The sequence below is a fragment of the Nyctibius grandis genome, chromosome 6 (assembly GCF_013368605.1).
Source record: "Nyctibius grandis isolate bNycGra1 chromosome 6, bNycGra1.pri, whole genome shotgun sequence".
NCBI lineage: Eukaryota > Metazoa > Chordata > Aves > Nyctibiiformes > Nyctibiidae > Nyctibius > Nyctibius grandis.
In genome coordinates this window covers 53,279,691-53,297,970 of record NC_090663.1, presented here as the reverse complement: position 1 = coordinate 53,297,970, position 18,280 = coordinate 53,279,691, and the positions used below count along the sequence as shown (strand labels likewise).

General features: G+C 49.2%; 1 protein-coding gene across 3 annotated transcripts in view; it reads left to right on the top strand.

The window, feature by feature from the left end:
* MFHAS1 (multifunctional ROCO family signaling regulator 1) overlaps positions 1–16,794 on the top strand; it is a 35,256-nt gene extending 18,462 nt beyond the window's left edge. The window contains exons 2-4 of one of the 3 annotated variants that reach the window (XM_068403956.1): positions 10,952–11,078; positions 12,581–13,015; positions 14,585–16,794. In XM_068403956.1, coding sequence (XP_068260057.1) covers positions 10,952–11,078; positions 12,581–12,584 — 131 coding nt within the window. In that variant the 3' untranslated portion in view covers positions 12,585–13,015; positions 14,585–16,794. Of the gene's footprint in view, positions 1–10,951; positions 11,079–12,580; positions 13,016–14,584 lie in introns of those variants that run through there. The other 2 variants (XM_068403958.1, XM_068403957.1) reach the window with 2 other exon arrangements.
* Positions 16,795–18,280: the final 1,486 nt, after the last annotated feature.

Below are 18,280 nucleotides of genomic sequence, written 5' to 3'. Positions count from 1 at the left end.
TCTCATCTGGAAAAGGGGGCAAGTAGAAAAAGATTTTGTAAATCTCTTAATAGTAAAAGGACAGACAGAGCTTTGTTCTTGACCACTGAGCAGTGCAAAGCCAGCAGCTCACTCAGATATCAAGACAGCAATTTTGGTAATAACAAAAATACTTTAAACCAAACGAATTAAGAAGATTTGAAACAAAAATCAGTTGTCCACCTCTGTTGGCACAGGAAGACTCAGGCTCTGAGCTTTGAGTGTTGCTTGGGCACTGCCACGTGCACCAGCAGTGCTCTTACAGAAGAAACCAGCCTTACCCATGAGACCAGGAGGAGAATTGGCCACTGGTCTCAGTGCTCTGCTCCTCTGATTTCAGCCATATAGCTTCACTCAGATCTACATCACACTCTGTCTCACGAGGAAGAAACTTGACCTAAGCATGTACTCATGAAACTTCAGTGTAAAGGAAAAAATATATGCAGAGAAGCAAGTTAGATCTGACACCCTTGTAATTAAGGAAACTTCTGTGATCCTGCAGGTTCCTACTCAGCTAAAGCTGTACCTGTGGTCAGCATGTAGTGTGGTGTTAGTTATTAACTAGCAGGAAGTGGATACCTTTGTAGGAGAAGCACCAAGGAGGCACTCTGCTCTGATTAAGCACAAGCCTAGAATAAATTTTGTGATGTACGTGCGTATGTGGAATTTGATTTAACATTTGATTTAACACTTGATTTAACATTTGTGCCTGAGTGGGACTTACGGTGTTTAGACTTTGCTCCTGAGATCAGTCAATGATGAAGGGAAAAAAAAGAAATTTTTTCCTTTACTTAAGTGGGCTCTGTCGTTGTTCTGCTGAACAGTGAGGGTTTTAGAGTGACCAAAATAGCTTTACAGAGGAGTATTGCACATGCATCTTGCCTGAAATGATCTGGAAGAGAATACTTACTGTGCAGGTTTGAAAATACAGCTCCCTCCATCTCAGTTTGCAGAACACACTGAAGCCTTGGAATGGCCCTAAGGCAACAGCAGCTCATGGAGCCAAGTTACTTTTACCCAGGAAGGAGTTTATTTAATCTCAGTGAAAACTGTTGAGCAGCGCATGTACATGCACGTCTTGCATGTGTGTTTTGGTTTGTTGTTCTTCTTGGCTGGCGAAAGGCAGGTAAATTTAAAAAAAAAAAAAAAAAAAAAAATAGAAAAGGTTTGTTGTGCCAGAACGTAAAAGGCTACTACAAGGGAAACTGCAGGTCTTCTGCTCCCCAGCTGGACTTTACTGAACTTCCAGAAGAGGGGCTGCATAACCAGGATCCTACCTTCAGCCGTGGCATGCATGGACATCTTGCGGTGAAGGAGCAAGCCAGCTGGGAGAAAAACTTGTCCCAAGTGCTCTCCCAGCCTTTGTCTATCTTCAGCACAGGGGTTTGTCTCTTTAGTAATGCTTAAAGACACTGCTGGTTACTGATCAGGTCTCTTCATGAACCCTTGTGAGCTTCTTGAATCTACAGTCTGTTGCAGCAGGGAGCTTGCAGCCTGTGTCAGGAGCTGGACCGCTTCCTTTGGTTTTCTTCAAGCACACCTTGCAGTACCTGCATTGAGGCTTCCTGGCTCTTGTGTTGGAGCAGGCAGAAGAATGATCAGCCAGTTCTGGGTGCAATACCATAGCCAAACTACTGTGAAGAAAAATGTCTTGCACGCTTGCCTAATTCTCTACATTTAGCAGAGGGGCAGGCTGAGACTTCGCCCTGCCTCATCAGTTGCGTAAGGCTGGAAGTCCACGGGCCTGAGTCTTTTAAGTCCCCTTTCCAGGGGTTAGCTTTTCACGTGGCCAGCTATTAACATGTTGTGACCAAACACAGAGAGCCAGAGCTAGAAGGATGCTGACCAGTCCTGGAGCTCAGTGCAGACTTTGGTGAACTCTGCCTGTTAACTTTGTTTATCCCAGTAATGGCTTTAAGAACTCTTTTAAACTCTTTTTTTCCCCTTAGTGGGTCCTGCAGCGTGCTAATCGTCTGAATGAAAGAAGGCTCAGCATCTCCCCTGTGATGGGGGTGTAATAGCTTTAAAATTACTGTTTGGAAAGGTGGGCTCAGGCTGATAGGAATTGTTGCTGTTTGGACTGTCTGCAGCTGATGGTGTCTAGCGTTCAGGTGGATGTGTTCAGGTGGATTCTGTGTGCAGTCGTGCCTTGCTGTTACTGGGTGAGAACAGACAGGTTGGGGCTGGCTGCAGCTTTCTCTCCAGCTGGTGCCTTGCCTTGGCAGAATGAGAAAGCGCTCATGCCAGATACGGCTGAAGGGGTGGAATTAAAAATAACCAAAAGGTAGGTTCTGGTATTGGTTACTCAGTGACAGGCCTGTTTCTATTCTGGGATGAGGATAATTCGCAGTGAGCTCATTACACCATGACTCTCCCTTAAAATGCCTTGACAGTCAATTTCATTCCAGCTAATAAGGTCCTAAAATGTTAATGAAGCAAATCAATTTTTCATGGCTTTGTATTGCAGTCATCTGAAAGTGCTGTGTTGCAACCTGCCAATTCAAGGAGCTTTTTAGATATTACAAAGGCAGCAAAATATTCAGCAATTTGGAGGATGCTTTGTTTTCTATTTCAGCTTTTCCCCAGTGCCTCTTCCCATTTTCCTGAGCCTTTATGCTATGCTGTTTGCTTGTCCCCTTTGCTCATTTCCTTTCTCCAGCATCTGCTCTGGTCACTCATGGGCGGAGGTGGCTTGCTCCCACCTTCCCCATTGCACGGGGAGAAGGATGGAGTGCTCAACAGAACAGGTAGAGATAAAGCTGGGCAAGGGAGGCTACTTATGCTGAAATACTATTTGAAATATATTGAGTTTGATGGGACAGAGTGGAGAAATGGCATTGTGTTCACCCCCCTCCCCCCATCTTTTTGGGGGGCACGGTGGTGTCAAAAGTCACAGTCTTCTCTCCTCATGGCACATCTTCTGCTGAGATGTCAGTGTTACCTGGCATAAATGTTCTCTGTGCTCAGTATTTCATGAGTTGCAGAAAGAGGAGAGAGATGTTGCATGTGTCATGTAGCCACACTGATGGTAGATCAGTTACCCGCACTGGCTTAGGAATGAGTTAGATGTCAACCATCCTTTATTTCTCTGAGCTGCTTATTTCATACTGTAAGAAGGAGACAGAAGCACTCAAACCTTCATGACTGCTCCTGGAGTTGTTTTGATGGAGCTGTTTTGATGATTTCCTACTGTTCTTTCCATTCTGCTTTGTGAGTACGGAGATAGGAAGTACCAAATTGTGTGGTTTGGGGAATGTGTGGGGTTTTTTGGTTTGCTTTTAACTGAATTGCAGTTCTAACTATAATTAACTTCTATGTGCCTGAGAAAAAGATAATTAACTAATGTTTTGAGACAAACATAGACTTTTGCAAGCTTTATACTTGGAAACCTTGTACTGCCATGCTTGTGGGGGATGATCTCAACTCATGTTGGGGAAATTAGTGGATGAGATGTAAATTGGCATTTTGAATTAACCCCCTGTAGCTGCTGAGCTGAGCATCTAAAATGCTTTCCACTCAAGTTCTCCACCCAGAGGTGTGCTTGGTCCAGTGCCACAGGCTTCCCCAGAGCTTTTGCAACAGCTGAAGTGCGTCAATGTCCTCTTCTGCTGTGACACCGAGGAGTTAAGAGCTAGCTGACCCTGTCAGGACTTGGGGAAGGAGGAGGGTATTTAACCCCCTTAAGCCTTTCAGTCTCTAGCTGGTGTTTGTGTGACCTCTTCCCTTCCCTGAGTGGCTAAAATTAGAGGTAGCGATTGCCAGGTACAGCATCTGTCTCCCTGCGTCTCCTGGGCAGGCCTTGCAGAGCACCTTACCCTTTGGCACTGCCCCTCCTGCCAGGGTGATTAGCCTGGTAGCTGCTTGGGTAAAGTGCAGGGTGATCTGAGCTGCAGTGGGGAAAGCTGTTTGGGCTTGAGCTGAGCAGGGTGCAGCTGCTGCAGCAGGTCTGGGGTTCCTGGCCTGGGGAACTGCAGCTCTAGGTCCTGAACCTTGACCTAGACCTGTCAGTTCCAGTCTGAAAAGCACTCCTGCCTGTTTCCAGAGATCTACCACAGAGGTTGTTTCGTGCTTCTGTCGTCTGGCTTGAATTAAGAGCTTTGGGAAAACATTCTCCTGTGCAGGCAGCTGGGGGAAATATTCAGGGTGAGCCATATACATGTCCACAGCCAGAGCTGTGAGGCCTAGAGATGAGGTGCTGGCTTGAGAGGCAGCTGGTGCTGTGAATGCAAGAGCTGGAAAGCTCTCTGGTGCTTGGGTCAGCCAGCAGCCCCAAGGCTGAGCCTGCCCCTCTGGCACTTGTGATGCTCTGGAGTGGAGCTGAGCACCCACAGGAAACTGCTCTGTCTTCAAGGTTTTCCTCTCTGTTGCTTTTTTCCCCACAGTGGTCTCTTGCACTGAGGCACTTTCACAGGCTGGCATTTTTGTTGTTGTTTTTGTTTGCTAGTTTTAAGCTCCTTTAACTGGGACTGCAATGTGAGACTCGAGAAACTTTCTGCTCATAATGTGGATTTCACCCTGCTCAGCTCCATTTTGTGATATCTCTGCTTTCAGCTTCTTTATTTTTGTTGTGTTTGCAGCCAGGAGAATAGCCTCCAGTGAGAAGAAAATGAAGTCCTAACTTGGAGGACTCTGTCCAACCCTCTGCTTCAAGCAGGCGAGGTATATAAGGTCACTCAGGACTCCAGAAATAAATCAAGGAAAGTGCAGAGTTCTAACTTCATGGGGAATATTTTTGTGCATGACATGCAGGCAGTGCTATGAGGAGCATATTAAAAATTCATACCAATACAGAGCAGTATTTTCTGTGCGCAGTGCTTGAGAATAAGCTTGTGTGTCATGCACAGCAACATTTGCAGGAAGCAACTTATTCATTTCATCCAAGCAGAGAGTGGTGAAGACAAGTTTTAAATGGTGTGGAATAGAAGCAGGCTTGGTGTGAGACGCCATCTCCTTCCCCCTGCTTCTGCCAAGACTCCTGGCATATTTCTCGTCTACTGTAGAGCTGGCTGCAAAGTCCCGATGTGTGAGGGCATTGCCTGTGCAGAGGGGGAAACCTGCGCATGTGGCTATTCAGCTCATCCTGCCTCTGTGGTAGGTTTGATCTAATTGTGTAAGTGTGCCAGCTGGTGAACCTCAAAACAACTAATGACCAGGCAGAGAAGCTGTAGCTTCTTCAACCCCAATCTCTTTGCAGTTGTATGGATGAAAGGGGGTAGGACTGCATGCGAAGCAGAGGGATGTACTGGGACCTTGGGCTCTCTTGTGAGCCCTGCTTTCTGACTGCTGTTGGAAACTGAGCATGGGACACGTGCTTTTGGTATGCAGGCAGTGTTGAAGTGTTTAATTCTCTACTTTTCTGAAGGCATGACTCTTGGGTGCTGTGCTGAGAGATGTCATGAGCAAGGATTAGTCAAAGGAGGCTTGACAGAGAAGCAGTTGAGGCTGAGATGTAAAGTTTATCTCCTGCCAACCTGACTTGCAGTGGTGAGTGTCTGAAGGCCTTCAGCAAGGAGGAAGAGTGAGAAGGGATTTGGGGTAGGAGAGCAAAGGAGCAGTGGGGCTGGAAAAAACAGTGGGTATATGGTTTGGAGCAGCTCAGGGGAATGAGGTGGAGTGAGTGGGTCAGTGCTAAGGCAGGGCAGGATGTAGGAACAGCTTGGTTTTGGCTGTTTGATGCCCCTGTCATGAAGCATGGGTGATGTATCTTCAAGGTCCCAAGCAGACTGAAGAGAGAGAAGCAGCACCACAGAGCCAGGGCCAAGGTCCTGCTCATCCACTGCTTGCCGAATGTCCCATGGAGCCCAGGTCCTGACAGCAGGAATGACAACATGAAAATGAGAAACAGCATCAGGCTGATAGTGTGCAAATGTGTTCTCCTGGGAGCTCTGAGAGAAAGGATACGGCATGGCAGGCTGGAGCAGTCTCTCACTCCTGTGCCTTTGCTGCAGATTGTTGACACATGAACAGGGAACCTTGTGCCACTTAGCACAGCCATGGCAGTGGGAACTGTGTGAAGGCAAATGGTCCAGGTGGGATTTTCCTCCTTGTGTGCAAAATCCTTCTGTCTGTTAGGCAGCCAAGTAGGCTTACAGCTGGCCTTGTCTGGCTGCCAGCGTGGAGTAACTGAACACTCCTTCAAGTACTTGCTTTTCTTGCTGTCAGCCTTTCTCCTAACTCTCTGATTTGTCATGAGTATCTGGCATTTCACGGGTATTTCCTAAAGGCCAGTGAAGCGTGCTTTGCAGCATGCATGGGTCTGATCTCTGGCATGGGCTCTGAGGGAGGCATCCCTCTCCAAATCACAGTAAATCAAGGACAGAAGGAATAATGTGCCTAACTCTGCACTTGACCAAAAATTGTACACCGATGCTTTTCTGTGTTCCTGGGCATATGTGGCAGTAGAAATGTCTTCCTCATGCGCTGAGTGGCGATACACAGTTGAGTGCTGTCTGGCACGTGCAGTTATCCTCACGGGCTGCAGGCACTGGCCTGGCCCGGGAACCCAGCGTCGGTGGCTCAAAGTTGGCCAATGCCTGTGTGTGTTCTGGGACAAAACAGTGGCAGCAAAAAACATATTGCTGACATAGAAATACCTGCTTTGAGTGAGCTAGCTAATGCTGAAAGAAAACAGGCCCTTCTGGTAGAGCTTTGGGCGTGGCTGCAGGTTTGTTCCTACCTTTGCCCGTGACTGCACACGTGTAGTAGGTTTCTTTTAAATGGTGTTGGCAGCATGACTCGCTCAGCCCATCTGCCTGGGGGAGTTTACAAACCATCTTACACTGCAGCCAAAACCAACCATGGTAGTTTCGTGACAGAGTCTTGGTTTGTGTGTAAGCCTTAGCTTGCTGTACAGCACATTTTACCCAGTTGTGGAGACCGGTTTCTGTGCCAAAACACCAGGAGGGTGGCCATGGGACAGATGCAACTCCTCTGCACCATTTGTGCCATTGTAAATGGAGAGGCAGCAAAGGAGCATCTTCTAAAGCATCTGCTGTCTGTTTGCACGTGCTTTTAACCAGGCTTGGTGGGTGCCTCTCTGCTATCACCTGAACTGGGACTTAGATGCATCTAAAAATCAGGCCTTGGTCAGCAAGTACCCAGCATTAAAGTGCCTTTGCAAATAGGGCTTATGCTGCTACATCAGCTGAATAATCTCAGTGATGCATATTTGTCTCCTGGAAGATGGAATTGTTCTTCAAAAACTCAACTGTGTTAGTCTTTAGCCTTAAGACAAAGTAATTGGAGTTTTGGTTAAAACCTCAGTGGCTTCTGTGGAAATTAACATTAAAACCAAGGCCACGTTGGGACTAGGATAAGCTTCGTGGTTTGTGTGTGTGCTGTTGCAGGGCAACCTTTCAGAGAGGGCAGGCAGAACTGAGGTTTCCAGTAAAATTTGTGACATGCTCATGAAGGAATGTGCAATCAAAATACAGACTGGTTAGTCTGTACATAGGGGGAGAACAAGTGCTGCAGACATGGGCTGTTCCAGCTGCATTTAAACTTAAGAGTTAAACCAAGCAAACACCACCGCATGCCAGGCACTTGGCTTTTTCTTTTGTATCTGTGCAATACTTCGTTTGATCACCTCTTTCCCACCCTGCCGCAGCCCTGAAGACTTTTATTTCTAATCTCCTGCAGTTTGAATAATTTCTGGAAAGAAACGTGAGGTTTCTGAAACCTCCAGGAGGTTCTGGGCCTGGAGAGTTGCATCCAAGCAGTGTCTCAATGCTAGTTTGTTACAGCTCTGAAGATGGCATATTGCAATGCGATTTGCACTGGCTTTTATTTAGCAGTGATGTGAAGTGTGATTTAGATAGTTATGCCTGGTTTAGTACTGTGATGAGTTTATGCAGCAAAGACGAGCAGTTTGCAAAGGCAAGGGGATGAGAACACTATGGTGGGAAGGTAGTGGAACATCCCTTAGCTGGGAGGGGTAGGAATAGGAAGGATGCATAGCTGACCTGCCCAATGGGTGCGTGATGTATCTCATGGAGTAACTGTGAGAAAAGTCTTTCTTCTGGGGAGCAGCGTGTACGTCGCAGGATATGGGAGTGGGGCTGGAGAAGGTGTGGATGGGGCTGGGGACAGAGTGAGGTGAGCTTTCTCCCAAAGGCAACCTAGAGGGGAAGGTAAAGCCATTAAGCAAACAAGTGTTGACTGAAGAACTGTGGGAAGGGGTTTGCCTGCATATCAGGCATCTGTTTTACCCTGCAGCAATCTCCTCTGCTTGAGAAATCCCCGTCTAAGGATTCCTGAAGTGGGGAGATGGAAATGGGAATGAAGGCTCAAGCAGACAGACCAGTCTTTTTGCACTCCTCTGGTTTAAGATCTAATGGATATTAGCCCTGTCTTTAAAGCATATAATGGTGCACTGATTTTATGACTCGTCTTTCAGAGCCCGTGTTTTCAGTACTGTTAGCAGTACTGCAGTTTGGAAGTCAGCCTGGGGCTGGAAACCTGGGAATCACTGGGACACGGAGCCCTGAGGTGTACGTGCTTGATGGGATGCAATGCTCCTTTCAATGTGTGACAGCTCACGTAATTGAGGACGCTGCCTTGCAGATTTAACTTTGAATTGCAAATGCCGTCACGATTCTTCTGTTTTGGGAGACGTGTCTGCATGGCTTAAAAGCTGCTCTGCCACTTCAGGTTTGAGTGTGGGTGTGAGACAAGGGTAGATATTCAAACTAAATGTGAATTCAGATTGCAGACCATGGGGGCAAACTGGAATTACTGGCCCCAGAAGTAGGGTATCTCTCAAGGGGAATTGTGTGTGTCCGTGTTCCCTGCCAAGCCCTTCCCTCAGCTTTCATGGTGCCAAATGATGTGTTCTTGCTTTGGAAAAACTTAGGGGTTTTGGATCTGCTTTTTCATGAAAGTGAAAAGAGAAACAGTGTGAGGAGGAGAGGAGGGAAGCGGCATTTGAGGGGCTTCAGGCATGAGGGGGCTGACTGTTGTGCCATTGCTGCACAGGCTGGGCAGTACTTCTTCGAAGCATGATTTCTTTTCTGGTGTTCGTGGGGTGCCTGACAATCGCAGCTAGATACAGGGAGACATTTTCCTGTTGTTCTTTGTCTAACAGCAGAGGAATTTATTGCAAGTGCATTTCAAAATAGGGGAGTCCAAGGACCATTTGTCTTGAGTGTTTCAGTGGCCATGGGGACAGCTCACAGTGGCTGCTTGCTTGATGGGTACAGAGAGTTTTGTGTGGACCTGTGACTGCAGCCTGCTAACAGCCAGCCTGCCTCTGTAAAGGAAGTCACTGATCTAGCTGGCATAAGCCCATTGTGGCCTGGTGCCTCTGCCTTGGGTAGAGCTGTGCGGCACCGATGTGGGCATGCTCAGCAGAAGAATTGAGCCCTTGCTGGGCGTGGATGCTGGCATCCCAGAGTGCCTTTGAGAGCAGACCCTACCTGCCAGACTGGTACCAAGAGGTGCTTCTAGGGCTGTTGGGTGTCTAAGCTGTGGCTGGACTGTGCTGAGGAGATGGCACGTTGATGGCTGGGGAATCTGCCCTGCTGGGGCCAGTCATGTGTGGAGCAGAGCCAGGAGGAAATTTGAGTTGCTCTGAGCGAACCGTTGGGGAAGTGTTCCTCAGAGCTGGGCACATTTCAGCACCTGCCTTTCCCCTCTCGCTGTGCTGACCTGTGTCTTGCCCTGGAATACATGCTGCAAGGGTGCCAGCGGTGGGGAACTGCCACCTTGGCACTCGAACAGTGGAGCTGACACAACTCATTTAGGAGAGGTATTTTATATTTAATATATTTTATTTAATATATTTATTTAATATATTTTATAAATATATTTATATTTACCATGTGGTAGAGAGCCTCCCACTGCTACTGACTTGCAGAGCTGGTGCTGCCTCCATTAGGGAAGAGCTGATGGCTGGGAGCTGGGATCTGCATGCTCAGCAGAGTATAGTGTGGTGCAGAAACCCAACAGGACACAGCAGCAGTCCCAAGGCAGCTGTGGCAAGCACGCCTGGGGAGAGGGGTGTTGGGGAATCCTCTCAAGTGTTTTTATCTGTTTCTAAATATCGTTCTGGCAACTAGAAGAGCCACCCTGCGGTTGGCCAGCCAGCGCAGAACAGCAGGGTCTCTCCAGCTCCTAGGTATCTCCAGCTCAGAAACCGCAGTACTGGAGCAACGGCTGGACAGCTGCAATGGGCAGGGTTGCTCAGGGACAAAACAGGAGGTAACATACGGGTTCAGAAAAGGTCAAGCACACTTGTCTGTGGCTGGTTTGAGGTCCTCCCTAGAATTTCTTAGAGAAGAAATACTGAAGTGATGCAAAAATCGTGTCTGTGGCCGTACTTTCAAACCATCTTCTTTCTGGTTCATACCAAAGAAGGTGGTCTTGGCAGGGTCCTTGTGACATCCTGCTTGAACTGAAAGACAGCTACTTTTTGGGTAGCTTTGTGGGTGTGGATGGCTGTAGTATGCAGCTATGAGTACTAAGGCTTGTATCTGTAGCTTTCTGTTTACCAATTATCCTGCTGATGCTACAGGTCAGCTTCTTCCCTTTCATGGAGATTGAAGGTAAACTTCTGTATCCCATCTGCCCCCAAAGCCTAAATAAAACACCTACTCCTAAAACCTCCATGTCATTAGGCTCCATCTAGATGCTATAAATCCCTAAGGAGCTCTCAAGTCTGTGTGCAGTGATTCAAAGCAGAGACAGAAAAGATGGCAGATGTTACATTTGTGTGGAGCAGTGTGTCTCCAAGCTGTAATCACCAGGACATTCACCATGGTTACACGGATGAGACCTGCTTGGATTGCAGGACCAGTAAGCCCCCTTACAGTGTTCACTTGCATCGGTTGTGGACGTTTGCTTGGTGAGGGCGAAGGGAAGGGCATGCTAAAAGCAAAAATTGCAAAAACTGCCTTGCTGATGCTTAAATGTTTTTATTCTTTTCCCTTATTCACAGGAGAACTGCTGAGTCAGCCAAGACCAGAGGGACTGGCGGAGATCATCTGTCCCAAGAACGGCAGCGAGCGAGTTAATGTTGCCTTGGTTTACCCCCCTACTCCTACTGTGATCAGCCCTTGTTCCAAGTGAGACCTGAAAGCAGACCCCCATTCCCCTCTCAGTAGACACCAGAAAACCTACGTAAAACATGCCCTCACTAAGCATTTTTTTTCTGGAAGGTAGCAGCCCAGCAGCCTGGGGACAGTTCTAATTATTTGTGAATATAGACAGCCCACTCAAAGGATAAGAGGTACAGTAAAATGGGGTGAGGTGTTTCCTGAGCTGTGTTGTGGCAGATGCCAGACACGCATAGCGGGCACGACACATCAGGAGATAATACAATCATGGTCAGGTTTAGGTAGGATGGGACCTCAGGAGGTCTCTGTCCACCCCCCTGCTCCAAGCAGGGCCACCCTCACAGCCACGTCAGGTTGCTTGGGAGCTTGTATAGGCAAGGGTTGATGACTGCCAAGAATGGAGGTGCCACCACCTCTCTGGGCTCCAGAGTTAACGCTGTTCTCCTGGGGCAGAACTTTTTTCCTTCTGTCCCATCTAACTCTCCCTTATTACAGCTTGGCTTTCATTGCCATGAAGATGCACTGCTAGCTTATGTTCAACATGTTCTCCACCAGATCCTAAGCCAGCTGGACCCCAGGCTATGGTGGTGCATGGCGTTGTCCTGTTCTGGATGTATGGCTATGCACTTGTCCTTGTTGAATTTCACAGCCCTGTTTTTGGACCAGTCCTCCAACTTGGTGAGGTCCCTCCGGACAGAAGCCCTGCCCTCCTGTGTATCAATAGCCCACGTGTCCTTCACTCCACAGAGTGGGGATATGCTTGGAAAAAAGAGCTGTGCTGTGGTGGGAGCAAATGTGGAACAACACTCACAAAAACGGGCTGTGCCTTGGCTTTTTGAGGCATGGGTTTTCTTGTAGAACAGAAATGCAGCTGTGGCCTGCTCTCCTTGGAGTGGCACAAGGGAGTTTGGCAGGGAGCTTAGAGGAGCAAGTCAGATATCTTGCTGGTGGCTGCTGCTCTGATGCATGTTGATGCCTATTACTTTGAATTCAGTGTGTGAAAGTAGCTTTGGATGCTGTTCTCTCAGTTCAGTACTCTCCCACCCCAAAATAGGTTCATCCTGCTGGAGAATAGCTTTGGTCATGGGTGGCTGTTGAGCTGTGTGTGAAGGTGAAGTTGAAGTGCCATATGGGGCAGGAAACTAAGTATCTGCCCTGATAGTGAGTCACAGGTCACGACTGTCTATTCATTTGGTCCTCCTGTGTGTGTACTTGGCTCAGCACATCTCTAATCTGAGGTTGCAATTTTTGTTGTACTGTGCTGTCAGGCTATGCCTGTGCACTTGTCATACTGTCCTCCAGCCTGCCTTCCACAGTGCCTAACAACTGTGTCCCAGTTTCACAGTCACTCTGCTGGCAGGAAACTTGTGTTCTTAAGAAGGCCTGGTTAATTTTAAAGACCTCACCCTGCCTATTTAGAAGCCTAGAGAAAATTGTGTGTCTTAGGTTATTTGTCACGAGCACTAGTTCATAGTGCTCGTGCTACATTACTTTATCTTTTCCTCTTCCAGATAAGTCGTCAGTGCTGGTGCCAAAGGTTTTCCACCGGGCAGAACATGGCTGATGATGCTCTGCAGTGCTCCCATCTCTCCAGTTGTGGAGTTGCATGCTGACGGGGATCGATGGGACTTTGGACTCTGAAATGCTGTGGGGCGGGGGCAGGTCCCAGGTGGGGGCCTTGTGGCTGGAGTGGATGCAGTCACCTGGAGGTCGGGGACAACAACGAGGCATGAAGTAAAACGATTGCTGCAGATGGCAGGGGCCACTGGCCAGAGGGGAAGCACTGGGGATAGGATTCTGTGGACCCATTGATTGCGTGTTGAAAACCCATTTGGATCTCATGATGAATGTAAAAATGTTCTTGGTACCATTTAATTCAGACCTGCTTGGAGGAAAGTCTCTTGAAATGAGCTGTAGCAGGATTCCCTGGATTTGTTCCTGGACAAGTGAGTTTTGTGGCAGTAGGCCAAGGCTTTGTTGGGGAGGGGGTTGATGCTGTGAAGCCTTTAAAATTGCTCCACTGCAAAACAGTTGTCTGTGTCCCACACAGCAGACTTGGGTGGTGGCCGGCAGAGCGGGAAGAGAAGCAGGCACAAGGAAATGTTTCCTGCCTTGTGCATTTGCATACACTGTGCCATGAAGTAGTAAGGATGTGTTGTAATCATGCAGGGACAGAAGAAGGGCAGTCAGTGTGCCCCTGGCACCTGCCATTTCTTCCTTATTACTGGCCCCCAGCAGCTTATGGTCAGCCCTGTCTGGATGCTCTGGAGTTGCCATTGCGGTACTCTCCATCCATTGTGGCCCCTAGAGCAGCAGAAACCTAGATCTGGGTCCTCATAGCAAAGCTACCTGGCCATCTGTGTGCAGAGATCTAGTGAAGCAGCGTGTGGCTGTGTTGTACAAACTGGTCCTGATCCCCTTGGGCCGGCCCTCGCAACCGTGCTTCCTGCGCAGCCGTTCTACCCTAGGCCAGATGTGGGAAAGGGCAGGCTGAGCGCTGACACCACAGCACTAGTTTCTCTCCTGACTAGGTGGTTTTGAGGACTTCTAAGTTGTTGCTGTCAGTTTGTGCTCTACAGCTCAGCCCTGATAACTGGACTGTATGAGTCCTGCTCCGTGCAAATATTTGATTTAGTGTAAATGAAATAGGAGGCAGGCACTTCCAGAGCCAGGACCACTTTGTCAGATGCTGATGGAGGTCTGAGAGATGAGCAACTTAAAATGCTTGTGTTAATGTACAGCTCTTAACCCGTGGGGCTGTGATGGCAGGCATGGGGCAGAGGCCCTTTCCCCCAGACCTGGGATGGGTGATACTGGTCAGCGGGCAGTCCCCACCAGGATGTGGGCTGGCCAGGCCTGCAACCAGTGCAAGACGTTGACGTGCGTCCTGCTGGGACCTGCTGTTGTTGCACAGGTGACATTGCCCTGCCTTCTTGTCCTTCAAATACTGGCCTTGTGTGCAGGGCTGCAAATATCCCCTTTGGCAGGAACTTAACACTGGGAAACGGAGGACAGAATCCACTCTAGTGGGAGGTTGCAGGGGCCAGTTGGAAGAAATCAAGCCACTGTGTCTCACTTCAGTGAGGAAAGCAGCCAAATAAAAGCTGGCAGCTCAGTCAGCTTTGTGTCTCTTCAGGGTATTGTTCCAGCTGGGGAGAGAGCTTGGGCTCAGATTTCATGTGTTGACCTGCCACCTCTGGCAGTGGGCGTTTGAACCTTTCCTGTGTCAGTGAGAAGCATTGATTGATCATGCTTCTGTATTGCTGTAGATAAACTGGGGACTAGAAATTGCCCGTGGTGGCTGGAGGGAGTTGAAGGGAGGTGAGATCTTTGAATGGTGTCAGGAATAGTGCTAGGAAACTCCCTTGTCCCGAGTCTTGCTGCCCATGAGACATGAAGGGCCCTGGTATAGTCAGAACTTATGTTAGAGCATTCCCTCCTGTCACCTCCTGTGGTGGGCAGCCTTCTCCTCCTCTCTTTGATGCCACTCACCTCTCTCTTTCCGTCCTCCACAGGAAGAAACTAGCAATTTGTTGCTGTGACGTTGTGTGGAAACCACGTTGTAAAGAAACCACAAATTGGAATCCTTTTCCAGCCAGAGGCCTGTTTCCTAGAGCGCCCATCTGGTCTGGGATGTGTGAGCATCGAAGGAGTGAGAGGACAGAGGAGACATTTTAGAGACTGCTCCTTGGGACTGCAGCCCTCCTGCCGGGGCGTGCCACCTCAGCGGGACCACGCCATGACCTGGCCTTTGCAGGCACTCAGTCTGCTGTGCGCACTGAAGCCGTAATGCCAGGAGTGTGGCAATATGGAGATCAGTCTGGTTGGGTCTATTTAACATGAAATGGTGATTGCTCATCTACCCACTGTTTAGTAACTGGTGTAACTGTTTTCATCTGTATTTTTTTAATATGCAAAAGCCATTTAATTTTCTATGCAGTTCAAAAACATCTCCCCTTTGCAACTGCCAGGTGGGACATGTGTGCAGGAGAACCAAGCCAAGTGGCTGATCGTTCTTTTGATTTTGCTGTCACTCTTTTAAGGATGCATCCTGGAGTCCTCTGCATACAGTTTCCCTTTACTGAGCTCCTGCCTGTTAGACCTCGCATAACATCCTTGAGCCCCACGGATGAGGGCCCCATATTTTTGAAGGATCTGTCATTTTTCATGAGTCACGCCACAAGGAAAGATGGCTTGAAGGCAGTGCCCCAAGAGCAGAGATACCTGAGTTCAGGGCATGTATTATATTCCTGTTCTTGTCCCTACTTGGAGAGTTACTGAACTGTTAGAAACTACTAAGGCCTCTTGCGGAGCACCCTGCAGCCTTTACTGCAGGTGTATGGAGAGGGCAGAAAGGACTGGGGCATCAGTTGTCTCTCCATGGAGCTGACAGTGAATTTAACCCATCTGGAACAGGAGGAGCATCTCCTGGTACTAGATGCCTACTTCACTCGAGAGGACTGTGCCGGTTTTGCTTATTGTTTTACAGACCCCTTGCTTGTTGACCAGTTGATTTCCGACTGAAACTGGTGCAGACAGGTTTGGAAGCAAAGCTGGCAAGTTGCTTTGCACTGCCGGACTTTCAGCACCTGGTACATGTCCCGGAGTACCTTGTTGTTAAGCTCTGAAGCAAAACCTGGGATTAAATCCTGCATCCGTCCAAGTGAAACTCCCAGGATACTGCTATCCTTCTGCTGGGTCTGTGTAACATGAGAAATTGCATGTCCCTAAGCAGCACACAAATCTGTTGAGGTAGAGTGAGAGGGAGCCCAAAGGGTGATGCTGCACATCTAGCTCATCTTAGGGCTCGCAGGGGTACTTGGAGGCCTCTGACAACTGCAGAGGGTCCTGGGTGGTGGGACACCTCTGCTTTAACTCTGCTAAAGGCAAAAAGGTCAGAGAAAAAAGATTGTTTCCAACTGCCACAAGGCCAGGATAGGTTTGACTAGTCTCCTTTTGTGGCAATGCTGTTCTTTCTGCATTCTCTCTGCTCTGAGCTTGGGGGATTCAGCTTTAAAGTTACACAGAAATAGAGACCAGATTGGGATTTAACCTGCCTTGTGGTCTCTCAAATCAGATGGAAGAGGCTGGGGGGTGTGGAAGCATGGGTCATCTCCCTTGCAGCATCCCCCATGCTACAGTTCCACAGTGGCTATGAAAACTCAATAGTGTATTTGGGTGCTGCTTTCGCAGGAACCCAAGATGTGCTTGGCTGTGCTGTAGCACCAGAGCTCACATGGGGACCCTGTTCCTTTCCCCTTTGTACCTCTGAGGTGGTTAAAATTTGTCAGAGCAATAGGGGCTCCTCACTGGGAGGAGACAGATATGGTTGTGTTAAAGGCAAATGGTATTTAGGAGCTTACTAAGTGAGGTGAAAACCTGCCGTCTCACTCCTGCAGAGCCAGATCCCGGAGCTCAGCTCCTCCCGCGCCCTTTGGATGGGAACTTGGGCTAGCATCCTTGGAACAGCAGTGCGAGGAGGTGGAGATGCTGCACTGCAGTAAGCACAAGCAGACGCAAGTAAGCAGGCCTCAGTGTAGCACTCATCAAGCGCTTCATGGCTCAGTTCACGGACTGTAACTGCAGCTATTCATATAATCTACGACACTGGGCAGAACTCTGCGCACACATGCATCATGCATGCCCAGACATGCACGCACCACACCCACACTCGCCCACACATCCTCGCCAAAACAAATGAAAATAAAAGCGATCTCAATCTCGAGAGGCCTGGCAGTTCGATTTGTTTTTCCTCTTCCAGTGCCTCCTTAGGCCCTACCTCTGGAAGGGTCTGTGGCTAATGGTACATCTGGGGTTTTCTGAATCCAGGAGTGAGAGCTTTTAAGAGCACTGTTAGCAAATGACTTGCAAAATCATCAAGAGATTTGACATTGAGTGAATCTGAGCATGGAGCCCCTTGTTTGGATTAACATCTGTGAACCACTGTCCACCCCAGCAGGGCAGGAGATTTCTGGGGAACAGCTTTTTCCCTACGGCATTTAGGGTGTTTTGTGGGTTTGTGAGGCCAGCTCAGTGGTTCTCATTGGTACTATGTTGTTTGCTTTCTTGTAAAGCTTGGCTCCCTGTGAGCCCTGCTCAAGTGCCACGTTGTTCAGAGGTGAGAGCAGTAAGACAGGTGGCCCTCTGCTTGCTAACATGGGTGTTAGCGGCAGTGCCAGGAGGGTGAACTAAAAGTAGAGTGAGTCCCCTCCCAAAGAGCCCGGAGCAGGTGTGTGTGACCGTATTTCAATCACCACCCTCATCTGGAGAAGACAAGACAGACCTCTGTGGCAACCCCAATGAACACAGTGATGCTGTGCAGCAGGTCTAGGGGACCGGATGGCAGTATCTGCAACAAGATGCTGGCGTGCCAGAATGAGACAGGAGGCAAGACTCAGGGTGGGTGGCTGGGCTGCAGCTGCAGCAGGGCAGATGAGGAGATGCCAGGCTCTTTAGGGGCTGGCAAATGTGAAGGTGTTGGGGTGCTTGCATCAGTCAGGTGGGTGCCACACATGCATTGGCATCTATCACTGCAGGACAGACAGGAAATCTCTGAGGCTGTGCCTGGACTGCGCTCCAGGGCTATGGAAAGAATGAGGAGAAAATTAACTGACCTGTGATGGACTGAGAGGCCTCTTCTGTTTGCGTTTACCTCCTGGCTGAGAAGACCTAGAGGGCTCACACCTGACTCGTGCGGTCCACCCAACTCAGCTTGTTGACTGCAGATTAAGGGACAGGGGGAAGAGCAGGAGGCAGCTTCCCTGGGCTCGGAGGGGATGGGGGCCAGCTGAATTGCTCTGGTGGCTGGGACCTGACCACCCACACCCCGTGGGTGTCCCAGATTAGGATGCCCTGTGCAAAGTCAGGAGAGGAACATGGACGCTTAAATAGTGTGTCTGTCCAGCGCGTTTTTCCCATAGCATGGCCAGAGCTTCCAGAAAGCTGCTGTGACCCCAAAACCAGGAGACTACTCAGCAAAAGCCCAGGAGGGCCGATGCCAGGAGCACAAAGGCGGAGGGGCTGCCGCAGAGGAGTGGGGCCGAAGGCTGGCGGGCCTCAGGGCTGCCCTTGAGCCCGCCGGGACAGGCAGGGGCTGAGGCAGGCCGGGCACGCGTGGCACATGCCCCCGGCCGTTTTTTATCCCGGACGGCGATGGTGGGAGCCGGGGTTGAGCAACTGTTCGAGTCTCCTGGAGCACGGCGGCGCGCCGA